Source organism: Hylobates moloch, unplaced genomic scaffold, assembly GCF_009828535.3.
Source record: "Hylobates moloch isolate HMO894 unplaced genomic scaffold, HMol_V3 SCAFFOLD_8, whole genome shotgun sequence".
NCBI lineage: Eukaryota > Metazoa > Chordata > Mammalia > Primates > Hylobatidae > Hylobates > Hylobates moloch.
In genome coordinates this window covers 113,572,060-113,594,299 of record NW_026652283.1, presented here as the reverse complement: position 1 = coordinate 113,594,299, position 22,240 = coordinate 113,572,060, and the positions used below count along the sequence as shown (strand labels likewise).

Here is a 22,240-nt window from a genome sequence, read left to right as displayed (position 1 = left end):
GGTGCAAAAAGGATTACAGTCTGGGCAGGAAACAACTGCAACTCTGGCAAAGAAGTGATAAGAATAATTTATATGAGGATATAAAGAAATGACAAGAGAATAGAGAACACAGAACGCTGAGAACTAATGGTGGTCTTGGGACATATAAAATAATTAAAATCGATAGCTTGGAAATCAGGAAGAATGACACTGCTATTACAGAGTGTAACTTGCTAAGAAGAAAGTCTTAGTTTCACTTATTCACTCAACACATACATAATTGCTCACCCACCATTTTCCAGGCACTCTAACAGGCATTGGGAATGCAGAGGTAGACAAGAAGGAGAAGACTTAACCTCACAGAGCTCACATACTACTGGAGAAGATACAAGCTAAACAAGTAAGGAAATGCAGAGACGACATAATTTCATATAGTGGTACATACTATGAGGAAATTAAAGCAAATCATGGTAGACAGAGAGATGGGGAAGGTTAGAATAAGAATGGTGGAAGGTGGAGGAGGTAACTTCAAGTGGAGCCAAGAAGGAGTAGAGATGTAGAGCAGAACATTTCAAGAGAAAGTGAAAATGTCTAGTGTTCATTATGGACAGCACAAAATGAAACAAGCACTTTCTCTGTATTAACTTTTACTTGTTCGTGGCACCTCATTCTTCTACATTTCCAAGCTAGGCAGAAGGATGTCAGAGGGAAGATTTAGAAAATTAGGGCAGAGAAATAGACAGGTGACAGACCAAGTAGAAGCTTAGATTTTATCCCAAATCTAATGAGAAGATATTGGAGGATTTAAGAAAGAGAGAGAAAAGACACATCTAGTGTAAAGACAGAAACCACACACATCCAGTAATTTCTATGGGTTTTCTTCAATAGCATTTTTTTCTCTATTTAGAATGGACTAAGAGCAGGGCCAGGGACACCGACTGAGAAGCGGATGTAATACACCAGACTGGGATATGGTTGCTTGAATTACACTAGTAATAGAGAGTAAGAAGAAGTTTGATTTGAGATATTGTATGAAATAAGAATTAGTAGGACTTACAAATGGATTACGTACAGAATGAGAGCAAGGAAGTCAAAGACAGCTTCCAAGATCACAGAGTGAGCAGGTAGTTGGAAAATGACAAATCCATCAAAAAGACTGAAAATGCAACAGATTTGGGGAGGCAGATGGGGATAGCTAGTTAAGAAGTGAGGATTTGGTTTTGAATTTATAAAGCTTTGGACATTTATTTGAAATCCAAAGTGGAGGTATCTAACTGTTAGAGAAAAATCTGATTAATTCAAATTTTTCTTTATCATCTGTTTTACTGTGATAAATACTATATGTGACACGTGTTCTGTATAAGCAAGCTATAAAGTACAACAATAATGAGAATACCCATGCAACATCACAATCCAAGAAATTGGTATCTACCTAGATGTTCCCCCATCTCATTCATCTATTTCCTTTTCACAGATAAACATTACCCTGAATTTTGTGTTTATCATTTTCTTAAATTTTTTTTTTTTTTTTGAGACGGAGTCTCGCTCTGTCGCCCAGGCTGGAGTGCAGTGGCGCAATCTCAGCTCACTGCAAGCTCCGCCTCCCGGGTTCACGCCATTCTCCTGCCTCAGCCTCTCCGAGTAGCTGGGACTACAGGCGCCCACCACCACACCCGGCTAATTTTTTTGTATTTTTAGTAGAGACGGGGTTTCACCGTGGTCTCGATCTCCTGACCTCGTGATCCACCCGCCTCGGCCTCCCAAAGTGCTGGGATTACAAGCGTGAGCCACCACGCCCGGCCATTTTCTTAAATTTTAAAACCACCATTATGTTACATATTTATGTGTCTGTAAATTTACATAATTTTACTAACTATAAGCATTAGAAGTAAAAATTGTCTATATATAGTTTTCTGGGACTTGTTTTTATTTTTTTTTCATTGTCATCACTTGATTATTAGGCTTCTCAATTTTCTCAAACTAGTGTATTTGAAATGAAATCACATGAAGTTCTTGGTTCTCTTTTTCTAGTTGCTAATGATATAAAATGAGACAAAATATTAAAGTCATGAAACAGAGCTTAACAGACATGGAAGCTGGAATGAGAATATCCAATATGAATTTTTTGTGAGTTACAGAGGAAAGGAGAGAAAGAATTATGAAGAAGCAATAGTCAAAGTGAATGAAGCTGGTTATATTCCCAAACTGATAGACATAAATCCACTAATATAAGAAGTACAACAAAAGTTAGATGAATAAATTATCAATACAAAACCACAGATAAGTAAAACTGCAGATACGAAAGACAAAGAGAATGAGAAACAGATTGGTGGCAGTCATTTTAAGAGCCATAAGAAAAGCTTGAAGCCAGGGGACCAATTTTTTCAGCACACTGATAGAAGGAATCCAAATGACTGTCAACCTAAGAAGTGTGTATATAGTAAAACAATTTCAAAGATCAAGACAAAATAGAGAAAATGAAAATCAGAAGGTTTCATTATCAATTTACTTTCACTAAATGAACTTCTAAAAGATATACTTCAGGCAGAAGGAAAATAATCCCAGAAGAAATGACTGAGGTGCTTTTAGAAGGGAGAACAATTGGATACATATGTAACAAACCTGCACGTTGTGCACATGTACCCTAAAACTTAAAGTATAATAATAAAAAAAAAAAGTGAAAAAAAAAAGAAGGGAGAACAATTGGTAAATTCATGGGCAAATTTCAATAAATATTTGTTGTGGGTGAGTGATGACTATCTGAGCCAGTGGTGCAAAGTTAAATAATTTACCAAGATGGTTGTAGATAAAGAAAGGCAGATTTATTAGCAAAAGCAGGAAAATACGTTGCAAGGAGGCAATGAGCAGGCCAGCAGAAGAGAAACTGATTGTCAGGAAACAAAGGTTTGCTGCAGATTTCATAGAATAGTGTTTATAGCGTATGCTGAAGAGAGCTTGTGTAGTACTGATAAGCCAAGGTTACAGTGGGTTAACTTGCAGGTATCTGGTGATAAGTTTCATGCAGGAGGGACCTACATGTTCTGGGCCAAGAAGAAAGGCAGATTTACAGCTTATCTTCTTTCTCTTTGCTTTCCCTGGTCCTACCAGCCTGACTACTTTTCCCTAATTAGGGCTCCACAATATTGTCTGTATAAAAAAAGAAAAATAATATTGACTAAGTTCTTGATAAAAAAAATAAAGTAGAATGAACCATACTAAAAATATTAGCAAGAAATTAGGGAAGAGGATCATCAAAGCACTTTCAGTTCCTTGTGTATTTTAGGATGAATGTTAAGATACTGATCAACGTTAGACTTCAAGATAAATGTTAAGGTCAACAATCAATAAAAAATAGAAACATACTACAAAGCTTCTAAAACCTGTTTGGTAACTTTGGTAGAGAGAAAAATTCAGCAAGAGAAAATCTTAATCAATCCAAAAGTGGCAATACAGGAAAGCAAAAGAAACATAAAATAAACCGGTGAAAACCAGAGCACATAAGATAGTGGAAATAAATACAGTGAAAAGAGATGGGCCGGGCGCGGTGGCTCACGCTTGTAATCCCAGCACTTTGGGAGGCCGAGGCGGGCGGATCATGAGGTCAGGAGATCGAGACCACTGTGAAACCCCGTCTCTACTAAAAATACAAAATAAGTTAGCCGGGCGTGGTGGTGGGTGCCTGTAGTCCCAGCTACTCAGAGAGGCTGAGGCAGGAGAATGGCGTGAACCCGGGAGGCGGAGCTTGCAGTGAGCCAAGATCGCGCCACTGCACTCCAGCCTGGGCGACAGAGCGAGACTCCGTCTCAAAAAAAAAAAAAGAGATGGTCAGACTGTATATTTTTTTAAAAGAAAAGTTAACTGTTCATTACAAGAGATAAACCTAAAACAAAGGATACCAAAAGGCAAAAGGTTGCAATCAAAATATAGTAAAATACATGTAAATGGTTGAAATCAAAATATAGAAAATCAAAACCAAAATATAGAAATCAAAAAATCAAAATATAGAAAAAATCTATAATGTGAAGCTAAAACTAAAATATCTAAAATGTAAAGCTAAAACTGAAAGCCTATATATATATATATAGTAAGAAAGCATATATATATATATATAATATATATATATATATGTAAGATTGAATTCACCTTATTTCACTAACAGGTGCTGCAGAAGAAATGAAAGACTGGAAGTTTTGAAAAAATAATATTAACAAGCTTGGTTTTTGAACATGTGAAGAAACTTGTAATTACAGAAAACTTGTATCCAGTACTTATGAGGTAGTTTTTAAAAATGAGAAAATATTTAGACCTTAAGATATATTTTGCTTATCTCTTTCTATTTAAATGATACCAGGCTACTGGTTATTGTACCCTGTCTTGATCTGATTTTAATATTCTTTCCTCTGGTTATCTGCAGTAAATGTATGCTCAAAAACTATTTATTTCAAACCATAGGATTTCAAATATCAAATCTCTGCATGTATCAGTATATTTTAATATATATATCATTTTCTGGAGGAATGACAAAACATTTTACCTTGAATTAAAGTGATATTTCTTAAGGTCTGAGAATGTTCCCAATCTTTCAGTCTGAGATCATTAGTGATGTTATTCAGTACTTTCACTTCTCCTTTTATTTCCTGTTCCAAATGCACTTGTTCTTCTTTCATAGCCATAATTTCTGCTGATACATTGTAAACACGCTCCTCTAATTTACTGATTTCCTGTAAAACATAAGTGAGCATTCACAGCCTTTGTTACATACATAATTATCAAATATGAAAGTTCAAGAAACCCTCGGAGTTCGGGTTTTCAAAAACATATTACAGGAGGTTTATGGAATAAGAATATAGAAATTAGAAAACTGTTTTGAAAGCAGTAATTCTTTAATTGTGAAACATTTCCTCTTTTGACTGAATGGCTGAATGTTTACAATCACAACCCCTTCAAAAATCAATTTAATATATCTATGATATGTTTCTATTCCTATAAATATAGATGTCAAAATGCTAACAATAAAATTAAATAAACATCATAAGGTCTTAATTTATCTGAAGTAAAATGTCTTCATACTGTACTCACAGTGGCAACATATTCAAATTCCTTAAATTTGATAGATTTATATGGGAATTTTTTTATAGTAATAAGCGAAGTTTAATATCATAATCCTCAGTGGTGATGAACATTGACAATAGATTTTCATACTCAATAAAACCTCAAACTCGCATATTAACAGTGCTTTACTTTCAATTTGCATTGCCTCTGTATTTGAGGCATTAGTATTTTGTGTTTTCAAATACATATATATTTTGTGTATATTTATACATACACATTCATATACTTAGAGTGCGAAAAACAGAGAGGATCTACCTATATCCTGGAATATGCTTTTATATTTTACTGAAAAATATATTAAGGATATTTATCTATGAAAATACTTTAGAGACTGACATTTTCAGTAATTTAGTGGAATTGAATCTGTTTCTCAAAATTTGTTTAGGATTCCTATTCATAGCGTTTTGAGCTGTGCACTTTTCTACAACTTTAAACAATGCTGCCATGAACATCATTTTAAATATATTCATATATTGATGTAAGTACTTCTATAGAACATCTTCCTGGAAATGGATTTGACCAAAGGGACTAAACATTAAACAACATTTTTGTTCAACCATTGCCATACTGCTCTCCAAATATATGCTATCATTTTTCTTCCTCTTACTGCGTATCAGTGTCCACTTTTTGCAGCTAAATACTGGGTATCATTAATGTATTTCAGTTTGCATAGTAAGAGTAGGTACATAGCAAATGATTATTATTTAACTTGTTTTTCAAATTATAATGAGGTTAAAGTATCCAGTCATTAAATTTCTGACGATTAATATTTATTAATTTTTCTTTTTGATCCTTTGCTTGGTTTTCTCTTTTGGCATTGGGCTTTTTCTTTTTGATGAACCAAATCTTCTCATCTATTCTAGTAATAATTTTTGCCTCTCTGATCTACTTTTATCCCATTTTCTGTCTTCATTCTATGCTTTATTATTGATTAAGTACTCCTGTGTTCTAAAGTTGATGGATACTCATTTCCCATTTGCACATGGGGAAATAAGCCAGTGGTATATTTTTCTTTAATCCAGATGTAAAAAGAATATTACACTCTCTTGAGCTGGACTGGACTAGACAAGCTTAGGTGAGAGGATCAAGATGGTCAGGGTGTAAGACCTTCGAAAATAAATGAATGTGTGTCTAGATTTGCCTCTTCGATGACACTATACGTAAGCAGAGAGACTTATCAGCTTTCATTGCTCTAACTGTGCCTTCTACCAAACAAAACCTTATTCTAGATCAGAAGTTCTCTATCCTGCACCTCCTCCTTCCCTGACCATTTGATATTTTCTGTGCAATACCATCATTACAACAAAGGTGAAATAGTGAGCATGGATGTTTGTAGGGCACACCACCACGATAAATACACTTGACTTAATTTAGACGGCTAAAAATTGCCGCAAGCATGTCAGGCAGTTCCAGACATTCAGCATGAAGTGTTAAGGGACTAGCAAGTGATTTTGCTTCCTACAAACCAAGAATCAGTCAAGTTTTTCATCATACCTAAAAGCTGAGGCTACTTTTTCTTTTTCTTTTTCTTTTCTTTCTTTCTTTTTTTTTTTTTTTGAGACTGAGTCTCACACTGTCGCCGGGCTGGAGTGCAATGGCATGATCTTGGCTCACTGCAACCTCTGCCTCCTAGGTTCAAGTGGTTCTCCCGAGTAGCTGGGATTACAGGTGCACACCAAGACATCCAGCTAATTTTTTTTTTTTTTTTTTTTTGTAGAGATGGGGTTTCACTATGTTGGCCAGACCGGTCTGAAACTCCCGAGCTCGTGGTCCGCCCGCCTCGGCCTCCCAAAGTGCTGGGATAACAGGCGTGAGGCACTGCGCCCCGCCGCTGAGGCTGCCTTATTTCTTTCTTTGAAAACTGCATATGGTGTTTACATTTGTCAGATTTCATTGGAAATTACTTTTACTGGGAGGAGGAAAAGTGTATTTAATTTCAAAAAATCCTGTACAGCATCCACACACTCCCTCCACATGCTACCACCACTGACCCTCCTAGAAACAGGCATTTAATTTTGTAGTCATACAGTCCTTTTCACCTCTATCAATGGAGATGATAAATGCCACCCCTGTCTTTCATTTGGTGCCAATGTTGTTCCTCTTTCTTTCAAATTAATCTTTGGTGTGTCCTTGATAAGTGTTATGCTGGTGTCACTTATAAGCCATTTCCTCAAACGCCATTTACAAATTCAGGCATTCATTTAATTTATTTATTCCTACATCGAACTAAAGTTTCAAAGATCAATAAAATTACTCAAGCAACGGGGATGAGAGTCCCAGTGTTGTTTTTCAGTGTACACAGGAATGTACACACACACACACACACACACACACACACACACACACAGGCACTGACCTAGTTTCTAAGTCTCTATGAGTGACTACTGTTTTTAAAGATGTATATAGCTTTCAAGCTTTCACCATTCCCTTGTATTTCCTTCTCTAATGCTGGAATCCCCTCCAAAACTTTAAGTGTAATCTATCCAAACTCAAACAGCTCACTGATCACCAGATTTTGATTGTTTCCATTAATTATCACTTCAAACAGGTTCGAAATTTCTACCACATTCCAAATAGTTTCCAGTTTGCTTTCAATTCCTCACATGTGGGTTCAAAAGCATTCCATGGTCAGCCAGGCACAGTGGTTCACGCCTGTAATCCCAGCACTTTGGGAGGCCAAGACGGGAGAATCACCTGAGGCCAAGAGTTTGACACCAGCCTGGCCAAAATGGTGCAAACTCTGTCTCTACTAAAAATACAAAAATTAGCCAGGTGGGGTGGCATGTGCCTTTGATCCCAGCTACATGGGAGGCTGAGGCATGAGAATCACTTGAATCTGGGAGGCAGTGGTTGCAGTGAGCCAAGATCTCGCCATTGCACTCCAGCCTGGGCAACAGAGTGAGACTCCATCTCAAAATCAAACGAACAAACAAACAAACAAACAAAAACATTCCATGGTCTCTGCAGGATTTAAAGCACTGCCAGAATCAAATGTATCCTTCTTCTTCCATCTCATCCACCTTCCCTCTGTCCTTACATCATCTCAGTGCTCTTCTGACCCTATTTCTACATAAATAGTATTTCTTCTCCATTCTTCTTTCCCCCAAGCTTAATCAATGTCTATTCTGATAACTAACATTTTAGCTTCCTCTCTTTCTTATATTATTCAAAACTATGGACAGTTTCTTCTTTGTACACTTTCTCTAATCCTTCTATAGCCCAAGGCTTTAATATCGCAATACGCTTTGATATGCTTACTTATTAACAATGTAGGAAACATTGATATATTTTAGACGTGACATAGAATAGAAACGGAACATCAACGTGTTGGGATGAGGTTCACCAATGGACTCCCCATACACAAACTGTAATACCATTGTCTTCTGACACCTTGAGTTAAGGTTCAAAAGTTCTGAGTGAAACTTACAAATAAAAAAAATCTAAGCATAACAAATGGGTCTGTTGCAAAATTCACACACAGAGTGTTCACTTCTCAAGATACGCTAAGAAAATCTAAAAATTATGACTGGTTTAGGCAGTCTAAAACGACATTTTAACAGTATTTATAAAATATGTAAAGAGAGTCTATATTCAATGGGAAAAATTTCCCCTTTTTCTAAGAGTTTGGAGAAGGGGAATCCGTTTTAAATCCCTTAACACTCATTTTAAATCTTGATAAGTTCGCCATAGAAATCAGGGTAAACAGGATGACGAAACATGGTTTGCAACTTTTGCTTTCCTGTACTGCCTAAGGAGAAGAGACTTGGATGGATTCAGTTCCAGCACGTGATCTTGCAGTCCACAAACTCTTACCTCTTGTTGTTTGAAGGTATTCTCTTGGATTTTGCCATTCAGATTTTCTATGTTGAGCTGCAAATCAAGCAATGTGGTATTCAAACTTATTAAGGACTTGGAGATTTCATCTATTGCATTCCCATGTCCCTGGACCGAGGAAAACAAGGTACTTAGCTGGAGAAGAATGCCATTAAATCTTTGATCAGTTGTCATGCTGAAATTTTGGAAATGCTCTGTGTCTATGAGGTTGGCTTCCATGCCTGAAATATGCTGGATTCTCTTCTCCATGTTGCTTATATGTTCCATAAAGACTTCTTGAAATCTCATTTCCTCTTCACTGTCATTTCCTTTTCCCGTCAGACTTTGAGTTATATCATTTGCATGAGTTGAACCAACTGAGCAATTCTTCGTTTCCCACTTCAGGAGTTGAGCTGTATATTTAAGTAAAAATAAACCAGTCATGACCTGATCCTTAAATGCATACACTATCCCATCCCATATCATGCCACTCCACCCATTTTATTCCATTCCATTCCAACATTTTGAATGCTAGGCTAAATCGAGTATTTATTTTTAATCTACAATGTGTGAACTACATTAAGTATATTGCTGAGAAGCATACATTCTCCCTTTCCTATTTTACGTTAAGAGGATTCCAGGATTATATCATGCTTTCTGAATTGCTGCTTATATGAATCTTCTTGGCCATTGATTTTGGCTTTGCCAATTCAAAAAAATTCTATAGATTATGAAAGGCTATGTATCTATGGAACTGTTGTTAGAATAAAGTGGACTAATGCTTAATACAGTTTCTGAAGTAAGAATGTTGTATATGTTAACAATGATAATGCTGATCATGATGATGACAAAAGCAATAAGTGGTAAAATAGTGGTGTCATACATAATATGGATAAATTGTTGGTTTATCTTCTTCATCCTTTCACTTCAGCTGCCGGAAAAGTGTCATTTTCAGTTAACACAGACCTAATTCACAGTTGGTGGAACAGGAAATTGGGCAAATACATTTTTTCTCTTTATAAAGGTACAATTCTCATAAGACTCCTTTTTAACTGTTATAAAATATATATTCACAGCAGAAAATTTAGAAAATATAGATAATATGAAAAAATAATTTACCATGAATCTCACCATCCTAGCTTAAACTCTAGGATTTTGGTGTATGTGTCTCAACCTTTATCACATTATTATCTTAAAATATGACATTTTTAAACAATCTGGAAACAACTTTTTAATGTAATGCTCTATCATAAGTACTTTTTCATATTATTATTTAATATTATTCTACAAAAATAATTTAACAAACTCCACTGTATTATATGTATGGATCTGCCAGATTTATTTTTAAAAAAGCTGCATTTAGTTTGCCTCTCTTTTCAGTAATACAGTCAATGTTTTGATGAACAATCTTGTGATTAATTATTTCCCAAATTAAAAAAAATTCTATTCTAAAATAGTATTTTAGGAACATACTGAGCTGCTGATAGATATCCCCAAATGGGCATATGTTCTCTAAACAAGCTAATTATCATTCTGAAATAATCTAAAGCAATATGTTTTATAGTTTCAAAAAATAAAAGGCTTAAACATTAACTTTTTATGCAAAAATAGGCCAGGTGCATTGGCTCATGCCTGTAATCCCAGCACTTTGGGAGGTTGAGGCAGGTGGATCACGAGCTCAAGAGATCAAGACCATCCTGGGCAACATGATGAAACCCCGTCTCTACTAAAAATACAAAAATTAGCCAGGCGTGGTGTCGGGCGCCTGCAGGCCCATCTACTCAGGAGGCTGAGGCAGGAGAATCGCTTTAACCTGGGAGGCAGAGGTTGCAGTGAGCCGAGATCATGCCACTGCATTCCAGCCTGGGCAACAGAGCGAGATTCCATCTCAAAAAAAAAAAAAAAAAAAAACAAAACATGAATAATTATAGACAATGAGGAAAATGTTAAACACAATCTTATCACTATTCAGTGATGGCTGAGGTTTTCTGTTTTCCTATATCTCTCTATATGTATCTATTTATACCTTTTATCTACATGTATGTTAGTCATATCGATATTAGATTGGATGTATAAGATTTTTCACATTTGACAATTATCGAACAATAAAAAGAATAATTTCATATTGCTCAAAAATATATGCAGCTCTACCTGAGTCTATCAATTTTCTAATAAAAGTGATATGGTGATAGCAGCATTTTTAAAGATTTTTGAGAATTAAACAACACATGAAAAACATTTAGTTCTACCCGTAACTCAAGGATTTTGTTCAATAAATAACAGCTTGGTGTTTACATAGGATCTAGTTCCCTGATTCTAGAATCTTCCTACACTCCTCCATTACCAACTAGGCTACTCTGAACAAGTTACTTATCCCTCTCCTTGCTTTGGTTTTCTCAATTTGTAAAAGTAACAATTACCTCAACAGTGGTGCTGAGCACAAATTAAATAGGCATGTCTATTCCTCTAAAGTGCCTTGTACATGAGAGATATTATCTCAGTTACAGAGTCCATCGTATTTACTACCTTTTACTTAAAGAGGCTGTGTGCGGATCACCTGAGGTCAGGAGTTTGAGACCAGCCTGGCGAACATGGTGAAACCCCGTCTGTACTAAAAATATAAAAATTAGCTGGGCGTGGTGGTGGGTGCCTGCAGTCTCAGCTACTCAGGAGGCTGAGGCAGGAGAATTGCTTGAGCCTGGGAGGCGGAGGTTGCAGTGCACCGAGATTGTGCCACTGCACCGCACTCCAGCCTGGCTGACAGAGCAAGATTCTGTCAAAAAAAAAAAAAAAAGAAGCTGTTTCATAAGCATTACTACTGTAGCTATTATTACATTAAGAGTGTCATCCTAAATATGTAGTTAAATTCTAATTTCAAAAAATACATGACACCATATTTTTCCTTGTTTTATTAATTTAATATTAGCTTATTTGAAATAACAAAATATGACAATATTTTGATGTGATCTACAATAGAGTTTGAATTGATTGTGTTACTCTATATGTCTTAACGTATCAATGACTTGGAAATAAAAGTATATTTCTTAACTGTATCTCATCACATTTATTAAATTCATTGTGGGGACCAAGTTTTGTGTTGACAGCCTCATCCATGCATTCATTAATTTTATGATTTAATTCTTATATACTAGGTAGAAAGTATTGCTTGAGTTACTCTGGGAAAAAAAGAACAATTAGAATGGAATTTGACTGTAACAATCAGAAGCCCATATAAACAATTTCGTCAAAATTACTTCAAAATTTTCCTCTAACATTGTCCTTTTTTGATTATTATTTCTTTTGAAGTAGCAGTTAAGAACTTAGATTCTAGAATAGAACTGCCTGGGTTAGCAATTCTGGCTCTGCCCTTTATAAACTATGCTATCGGACAAGTTACTTAATCTGTCATTGCCTCTATTTCACCATCTGTATTAATGGGGTACTAATAGTCAGTGTCCAAATAATTAAACGAACTATATGTAAAATACTTAGACTACTTCCTGGCATGTAATAAGCATTTGATAAGTTTCAGGTTTTTGCTATTATTCATATTTGGATTCAAGATGTGTGATTCAAGTACCTATATGTACAATACTGATTAACTATGGGGAAGCAGCATTGTGTGATAAAAATCGTTTTCTAGAGTTGGATGTTCCCATGAACACAGTCATCTCTCTGCTTTATTTTACTGTGCACATTGCTCTGATTGCTCAACCATATAGTTTTCCTTTCACTGGAAATAAGATTTATTTTGTATCAGTAAAGCTAATATTTTTCACAATATGGAAAGAGAAGCCCCAGTGTGACTAAGGTCACATGACCAACCATTTTTAATTTGACAACAAGTTAAACATGAGTTGACAGTAAATGCTACATTTTATTAATAGATCTAAAAATACAAATTGCCTGTTTCATCGAACCCTGAGTGAAAACTAATTTTTCTATAAAATGTTAACTTTTTATCAAATATCTAGGTAAAGAATGCCAGGGTTTATATTTTCAAAAGTTCACTTATTTTTATTGGAGAGATGGCATTTTGTGACTTTTCTGTTTCACATATGAAAGGAGACAGAATTTCATGGTCTGTGTAACAACCTAAGGAGAGGGTTATATTTGATTCTACATATCATATCTACTCTTTCATATTGGAATTATCTTTTCCTACCCCAAATGGATATTGTTTTCAGCTAAAGAATTTTTAGTATTTCAGTAGCAATTTATATATATATATATACACACATAAATTCTTGATTTTTATCTTATTGTTCTGACACAGTATTATGTTGTTACACTCTGAAAGTGTTTCAGCAGCTTCTTTAAGAAAAGGTTGTAAATGGAATAAACCTTATAATTAAGAAAATACCCCTGAATATATAATTCACTTCATAGAGTTTTATATATAATATTATATTTCACCCATGAATTCATATTTGCCAAACTTCTACCATTTTAGGGATATATTCTGTCTACATTTGTAATTTTTTTGCCAAGTAGAGATATATATTGCTTTTTGGTTTCTTTTTGAAAAATATACTGATCTAGGACTTAATTAAAGTTGTAAGTGGATTGTCAATTGTTTATTATTAATACATAATAAACACACTGAGGACTTTTCCAAATCCTGGTGAATCTGATACTGATGTGAAGTTATAAAATTTGAACATTCTTAGTGTCTAGTCAATTTTAGTAAGTACCTACCGTAGTTTTAGTAAACAAACTCCTTCAAATCAGTCATTGTAAACTCCAGAACAAATGTGTTGACTTGGTAGTATTTTCTAATAGCTCAGGGACTTTGAACTTGGTTAGAACCTTGAATTATTTTCTGACTCCTGTCTGCATTCTGCATGAGCCTATCAGAAGCTGCGGTCCCCGGTGTTGGCCCTGCAGGCCGTGATTTGCATAAAAGTGATGAAATCTACTCAAATTCTAATTGGCTTGTAGGTAATAATCCCAGCAATGAAGCATCATTTAGTTATGCATTTCATATAACAGATAAGCATAGGCAGAAACAAACATACAGATAACCTTGATTTACGGGGAAATTGATTGTTTAATGCCAAACATGTCAGGTCCTTTTACTGAGACAACAATAGTTTGGTTAGTTAGTTGGTTGTTACAGTTGGATTTTTCTTTTAGTTTATTTTTAATGGCCGAAAAGACGTTAATTGTTACCTGTGGTGACTTTTTTGTTTTTTCTCTTTTTTTTGAGATGGAGTCTCGCTCTGTCCCCCAAACTGGAGTGCAGTGGCGTGATCTCGGCTCACTGCCAGCTCCGCCTCCTGGGTTCACACTATTCTCCTGCCTCAGCCTCCCAAAAAGCTGGGACTACAGGCACCCGACACCACGCCTGGCTAATTTTTTTGTATTTTTAGAAGAGACGGAGTTTCACCTTGTTAGCCAGGGTGGTCTCAACCTCCTGACCTCGTGATCCGCCCGCCCTGGCCCCCCAAAGTGCTAGGATTACAGGCGTGAGGCACTGCTCCCGGCCGACTTTTTTGTTTTTTATTGGCCAACCATATTGTTTTACAAAAACTTAATTAAACTGGGAAACAATAGACCAGAGGTTAGGGTTCAGAAATCTTGGATGGGAACTCCAGCTCCAATACTGAGTTGTCTGAATTATCTTATGTGGATAATGACAATAATTACAGTGTCTGTATACTGGTTAATTGTAAGGGTGTATTATTGTTTTTATTTCTTTCTTAGTGGAATTTTTGCTCTGTCTTGGAATACTTCCTCAGACTGCCCTGTAGCAGAGGAATTTTGGCCTGGTCTTTAGGACCCTTTTTGTTGTTGTTGTTAAGCTGCTTAGCATGCACATAAAAATGTATCTTATTCCCAGCCTATCTCTTATTAGAGCATACGGGCAGACATTTTATCAGTCATATAGAGAAGAGGAGAGCTATAAGGCATGTAAATTCAAATGCCAGTCAAAATACATCAAATCCATCCAAAATGCTATGAGGGGAATAATATTTACATACGTGCTTAAGGTGTATACAAGTTATCTACCCTTGTAGAAACAGTCAAATCTATCTCTGGTTCAAGTCAGACTCTCCAAAGAAATATATACCTCAAGAACATCATTTTGACCCCAAGTATCACGTTGTATATTTTCTCTTTGAGAAGATACTATCAGGTTATTTTTAGAGATATTTTAAATAATACCCCTATGAAAAGTGTGGTCATATAAACTGGATTTTACTAAGTTGTAGGCCATTATTCTAAAAGGTCTCCTCTCTTTAAAAACTGACAGAAATATTTTTTCTGCTCTCAGTACTAAGAATAGAAGAGCTTCTCCTGGACAACAGGCTTGTTTTTTATATTACAGCCATTGTTAATGTAAATGATCATGTTATTTCTTCACATTGGCAAAATGAAAGTTTTGAAATTTGTCACCCACATTAGAAGGAGAGGACTCTAGAGGAAAATATATTTTTGAAAGAATTCAGTCCTTTTCATTTTACTTTTACAAATCTGTATTTTTATCATGCACTTCTTTTTTCCATTCTACTTTGTTTCTTTCTAATTTAAAAACTAATTTTTTCTACTTAACTTTGCAGAATCTGTTTTTTTAATGTTTCTTCTTTTTTTTATTATACTTTAAGTTTTAGGGTACATTTAATACGTTTGAAGGACACTTTGTAATACAATATTTTCCTTATGAATGTACCATATACAAAAGACAGAATGCTTCTTTTTCGCTTTGGCAATGAATAATTCACGGAATGAGTTACTAAATTTCAAAACTCTGGATTACGTTACCTGCCACTATTCCAGTGAGAGGGATGAGAACTGCAAACACAAGGAGGTAAAGGACAATCAGCGCAGCTTTGAAGGACTTCAGTTTCTCTTGAAGGGAAGCGCTGATTTTAGGATCTAATAAAACAAAAAGGCCCAGCCTACTATTAGAAAGTGTTATCTTCTTCCATAATTAAAATTGTTTTAATCTCCAATTATAATGTTACTAGCAAGCCTATTGGAATAAAAAAGAAGAAAAAATGTTCCACATTTATGCAGTAGAAGGCAAAGGGACAGTCACAGGAAAAGCCAATCCAGGTATCATTATAGACACTTGATTGACTTATCCACTCACTAAACATCCACAAGAAAGTTACCGTGCTCTACAAGTTGTGCTTGTCTGATTTTTTGGAATCAGCTGGTAAATTTTAATATCGACACTTACATATACAAACATAAATTTTATTCAATGTTCATATGGGAATATATTCTGTGTGACAATAAAATTTTCTAAAGTATGCAATTTTTTAATATTTTAAAATCAGATAGGGCAAATATTTATTTTCAATGACTACGATGTTAAAATAATTTTCTTGTCCAATTCCTTCTCAATAGTTTTCTATCTGGATACCTCTTATGATTTGAATACAGTGTAAAAAATATTTAAGAAAAATGAAATAAACAAAGTGACTCATATTTTTACTAATCTTTAGAATCGATCAATGAAGCCCACTCTCTCTATTTTCAGAACATATTAATAACAGTAACCTTTTATTCATATGCATTTATATGGTACTGTGATTTATATAATAGGATATTAATTGCAGTAGAGACAAATCAATATAGAGGGGAAATAGATGAGGAAGTCCTTTCTCTGATTAGGTGAATACAATGGTCATTAAAAATTTATTTTCTATGGTCATTACTTTCATTGATCAATTAAAAAAACTAAATGTTGCTTTCAGTTTGCAAATTGTTAAATTAAAAAAGGTATTGAAAGGAAAAGAAGAGAAAGTTTTTAAAAAGTAAAGAAAAGAAAAGAGCTGGATGCAGTGGCTCACGCCTGTAATCCCAGCACTTTGGGAGGCCAAGGCAGGAGGATGGCTTGAGCGTAGGAGTTTGAGACCAGCCTGGGCAACATGGAGAAACCCTCCCTTTACAAAAAATACAAAAATTAGCCAGTCATGGTAGCATGTCCATGTAATCCAAGATACTGAGGAGGCTCAGGTAGGAGAATTGCTTGAGCCCAAGAGGTTGAGGCTGCAATGGACTATGATCGCACCACTGCACTCCAGCCCAGGTGAAAAAGCGAGACCCTGTCTCAAAAAGAAAAAAAAAAAAGGAAAGAAAAAAAAGAAAAGGAAAGGAAAGGAAAGATGGAAGGAAAAAAGAAAAAGAACCCATAATAGAAGCAAGTTGAGATACAGTCCACCTGCCAGGTTGACTCAGCCTGAAAAGTAGGAGTCATCTTCTTCATCACTAATTTATCATCTCAAATGTAAATTCCACCCTTTAAATAGCTCTCAAACATTTTGATTGCTTTTTCTCTGCTCCCAATGTCTCTCTCCTCCTTCTTCAAACTCTCATCATTTCTGTCTGTAACAGCCCTCACTATTGTCTTTTCTTATATGTATCTCACTTGTGCCACATCCTCCCATCCATCCTTTACACAGAGCACAAGATCCACTATGCCCTGGAGGTGAAGTCTGTACTTCAGGTTTGCTATGTAAGAACTCATATATGAGGCTTTAACTTTGTACATGCTGCTTCTTCACACTGAAATGTCTTCTCTGTCTTTTCTGCCTCCACCCATCCCCTTAGCGATATGTATTTATACTTTGAGGTTTAGCAGAATTATAAGTAACTCTCTCCTGACATCTTAAATGATCCTGTTGAGATGCAGCTGAGTATTGCTACTTTTTAGCTGTTGTCGTAACCTGTGCAAACATGTTTCACCGCTGCTATATGGGTTGAATTGTGTGCCCCCAATAGATATGTTGAAGTTTTAACCGTAGGTACCTGTGAAAGTGAGTTTATTTGGAAATAGGGTCTTTGGAGATGTAGTCAAGTTAAAATGAAGTGATACTGGATTAGGATGAACCCTAATCTAATGACTGATGTCTTTGTAAGAAAAGAACAAATAGCTACACAGAGAAGACCATATGAAGAAGGCGGGAGAGATGAGAGTGGTGCAGCTACAGGGGCAAGGAACACTAAGGACTGCCAGGAGCCCCTAGAAGCTGGGAGGAGGCACGGGAAGATTCTTCCCTAGAGCCTTCAAAAGGGCACATGGTCTTTCTGACACCTGCATTTTAGACTTCTGCATCTCAGAACTGTAAGCGAATAAATTTCTGTTGTTTCAAGCCTCCCATTTGTTACAACAACTCCACAAAACAAATACAGGCACCTACCACCCATGATTTTCAACTATTAGCTCACGGTGCTAGGATCATATTTATCTCCAGGACCTAATATTGTAGCTGGGACGCCAGAGGGCTCAATCAGTATTGTAGATTAATTTAATTTCATATAATACTGCCTTACTTTTATTTAAGCTTATTTTTATTCTGTCTCAAGAATACCTCTATTTGTCAAATAAGTATTATTTTAACATCCACATACATTTAAGGTAAGTCTCAAGACTATAATTTTATATTTTGTCAATAACTCTAAGAACGACCTCCATGGGCAGCCCATCCCCCTCTACTTACTCGGAGGAAGCAAAGCTGTCATTGAGCGAGCATCAAATTTCACAGATTCAGAGCAGCTATCAGTCTCCTCCTGTTGATTGTGAAAGCGATCCCACTGCTCCATACTTCCACGGAACAAATGGAAAAATAGATTAATTCCACACGAAATGGCTAGGGCTCTTTTGCATAATGTTATAAACTGAAATTTCAGTTGGAAATGGAATCTATATTCTATGACACAATCTATAATAAATAACATTTAATTTTAGCAAAAAAAACCATAATTAGTTAAATTATGTGTATGTGTATATCTGTCATATACAGCAATGTATTAATCTTACTCATAAGTTTTAACTTTCATGTAAAAAGACAGAAGTATGTGGAACTCTCTCATGTATCTTTCTATTTACAAATGTGTATCTCTATTTTTAGAGGTGTGTTTTCTGAGTGTGGGAAAAGAGGTAGCTCTTCTTTCCTAGCTGAAAATTTTTTACAAGTGACACAAAATAACTAGTAAAATGATTTAATCAGTAATTTAATAGAGTAAAAAGAAGGAAATAAAGAAAGGTCTGGATCCGAATGCCCTGATTTGACTTCTCACAAAAGCCAATTTTCCCAGATAATTATTTTAATTTGCCTCGACCTCAGAAAAGAGAGGATTTGGGCACTATGCCTGCCTTCCTTCATCCTCTTCCTCCACAGTGTTTAAATCCATTAGAGAACATAGTCCTTGTCCATATCAACATAGGATTCAGGAAAACCAATTCTCAGAAATGACGCACATACAAATTGTCATTGTGAACTGCCAAATAAGGAATTTCCTTAGTATTATTTTAATTAATCTATTCGCTGAAAAAACAGTAATTTCCCTTAGAACAAATAGTTTTGCCTATTTGGAATAAATATTTCCTGGATCTTTAAAGAAAATTATTTATCGGCTGGGTGCAGTGGCTCACGCCTGTAATCCCATCACTTTGGGAGGCTGAGGTGGGTGAATCACCTGAGGTCAGGAGTTCGAGACCAGCCTGGCCAAAATGGTGAAACACGTCTCTACTAAAAATACAAAACAATTAGCCAGGTGGCAGGCACCTGTAATCCCAGCTATTTGGGAGGCTGAGGCAGGAAAATCACTTGTACCCCGGAGGCAGAGCTTGCAGTGAGCCGACATTGCACCATTGAACTCCAGCCCGGGCAAGAAGAGTGAAACTCTGTCAAAAAAAAAAAAAAAAAAAAAAAAAAAAGTATTTATTTATTTATTTACCTATTTTCAGACAGAGTCTCACTGACTCTGTCGCCCAGACTGGAGTGCAGTGGTGCAATCTCAGCTCGCTGCTACCATGTTGGCCAGGCTGATCTTGAACTCCTGACCTCAAGTCTGCCTCCCGAAGTGCTGTGATTACAGGGGTGAGCCATTGCACCCGGTCTCTCTCTTTCTCTCTGTCTCTCTCTCTCTCTCCCCTTCTCCCTCTCTCCTCTCTCTCCCTTCTCTCTCTCTTCTCTCTCTCTCCCCCTTCTCTCTCTCTTCTCTCTCTCTCATTCACTCTTTCACTTTCCAGGGCTTTTCTCATTTTACATTGGCAGCCATACAAATATGCCCTTGTACCTTTTTCAGCATAATCTCTATTTTATGTGCATACTAAGCAGCTTTAAAAAATGTTCCTGTGTCTCTTTAACACGTATCAGAAACATTGGAAAGGTTTGATAAAAAGAAAGTGATGGGCCTCACCCCCAGAGATTCTGATATTTGAGGTGGGGGCTCAAGAATTTGCAATTCCAACAAATTCTCAAGAGGTGATGCAATTGGTTTGAGGATCACATTTTAAGAACCTTTTCCATAAAAGGTGATTATATGCCTTCTTTTGTTGGACACAGTTCCGTTCATGTGATTGACAAATTTAGCATAAAGCCAACATCTTCTGATCATTTCTTATTTTCTGGAATGCTGTGTAATGGACTTAGCACAGCACAGTTCTAACTGAGTACAGTAGCAAACTCAAATCCAGCCCAGGAAATGAAGGGCGATCATTCAGATGCAAATGTTCATCCCACTGTGGGGAGAGGCAGTGATATGTAAGGATATGACTCAACTCCTGTCAATATATTTTGAAAATATCATCAAGAAGATTCTTTATTTGGCAGTTTGCAGTGACAATCTTTGCTTATTCCTCCATTCAGAGAGTTGGTTTTCATGAATCCTATGTTGATCAGACCAAGGACTGTGTTCTTTAATGGATCTGACCACTGTGGAGGAGGGGAATGAAGGGAGGTAGGCATAGAACCCAAATCTTCTCCTTCCTCAGGTAGAGGCAAAGCAAAATAAATAAATGATTATCTGGGAAAATGAACTATTGTAAGAAGCCAAACTGGATTATTTAGATCCACCCTCTTCTCTATTTCCTCCCTTTAAATTTACCCTATTAGATTTAAAGAGCAGTTTTACTCACCAAGCAAAACAAATGAACAAAAAAACCAAATAATTAAAAAAAAACTGAGATGACAATAAAACTTAGCAAAATTCACTTTAAAATATAGTTGAATAATTTATAACCCTTTAGGAATATACCCAGTAATGTGATTGCTGGGTCAAATGGTATTTCTGGTTCTAAATCCTTGAGGAACCAGCACACTGTCTTCCACAATGGTTGAACGAATTTACACTCCCACCAACAGTGTAGAAGCATTCCTATTTCTCCATATCCTCTCCAGCATCTGTTGTTTCTTTTTAATGATCGCCATTCTTGGAACCAATCCAAATGCCTATCAATGATAGACTGAATAAAGAAAATGTGGCACATATACACCATGGAATGCTGTGCAGCCATAAAAAAGAGTGAGTTCATGTCCTTTGCAGGGACATGGATGAAGCTGGAAACCATAATCCTCCGCAAACTAACACAGGAACAGAAAACAAAACATCACATGTTCTTACGCATAAGTGGGAGCTGAACAATGAGAACACATGGACCCAGGGAGGGGAACATCACACACTAGGGCCTGTCAGGGGGTGGGAGGCAAGGAGAGGGATAGCATTAAGAGAAATACCTAATGTAAATGATGGGTTGATGGGTGCAGCAAACCACCGTGACATGTGTATACCTATGTAACAAACCTGCACATTCTGCACATGTATCCCAGAACTTAAAGTATAATTTAAAAAAAAATTGAAAAATGAAAACCCTATAGTTTAAGGCAATTGGAACTACATACTAATGCTTTTTAACTTTGAACTCAGTTTGTAAAAGATGGATTCACAAAAATTGTGTTCATGTATACCTGGTATGTATAGACATGTCAATTAAGGACAAAGATATGTTCTGAGAAATGCATTGCTAGTCAATTTCATTGCTGTGTGAACATCATAGACCGCACTTACACAAACCTAGATGGTCTAGCCCACTGCTCCTAGGCTACAAACCCACCCCAGGCTGTGTGGTCTAGCCTATTGCTCCTGGGCTACACACCTATATAGCATGTTATACTGTGCTGAATCCTGTAGGCAGTTGGAACACAACAGTAAGTATGTGTGTTTCTAACATATCTACACATAGAGAAATGCAGTAAAAATATGGTACAAAAGATACAAGTTCTGCACCTGTACAGGGCAATTGGGATAAATGAAACTTGCAGGGCTGGAAGTTGCTCTGGGTGAGTCAGTGAGTGAGTGCTGAGTGAATGTGAAACACTGTAGACTTTATAAATATTGCACACTTAAGCTACACTAAATGTATAAAAAAAATTATTTGTTCAATAATAAATTAGCCCTAGTTTACAGTACTTTTAATACTTTAGAAACCTTTTTGAGGATTTGGAGCCAAGATGGCCGAATAGGAACAGCTCCGGTCTCCAGCTCCCAGCCCCAGCGACACAGAAGACTGGTGATTTCTGCATTTCTGCTTGAGGTACCG

General features: G+C 36.2%; 1 protein-coding gene across 10 annotated transcripts in view; it reads right to left on the bottom strand.

Moving 5' to 3' along the window:
- Positions 1-22,240, bottom strand: part of MSR1 (macrophage scavenger receptor 1) — a 741,681-nt gene that overhangs the window by 122,054 nt on the left and 597,387 nt on the right. For 9 of the 10 annotated variants that reach the window (XM_058442303.1, XM_058442300.1, XM_058442301.1 and 6 more), the window contains 4 exons: positions 18,357-18,460; positions 15,670-15,783; positions 8,905-9,317; positions 4,514-4,700 (listed from right to left, as the gene is read on the bottom strand). In XM_058442303.1, the coding sequence (XP_058298286.1) occupies positions 4,514-4,700; positions 8,905-9,317; positions 15,670-15,783; positions 18,357-18,459 (817 nt within the window). In that variant the 5' untranslated portion in view covers position 18,460. Of the gene's footprint in view, positions 1-4,513; positions 4,701-8,904; positions 9,318-15,669; positions 15,784-18,356; positions 18,547-22,240 lie in introns of those variants that run through there. The other variant, XM_032162417.2, reaches the window with a different exon arrangement.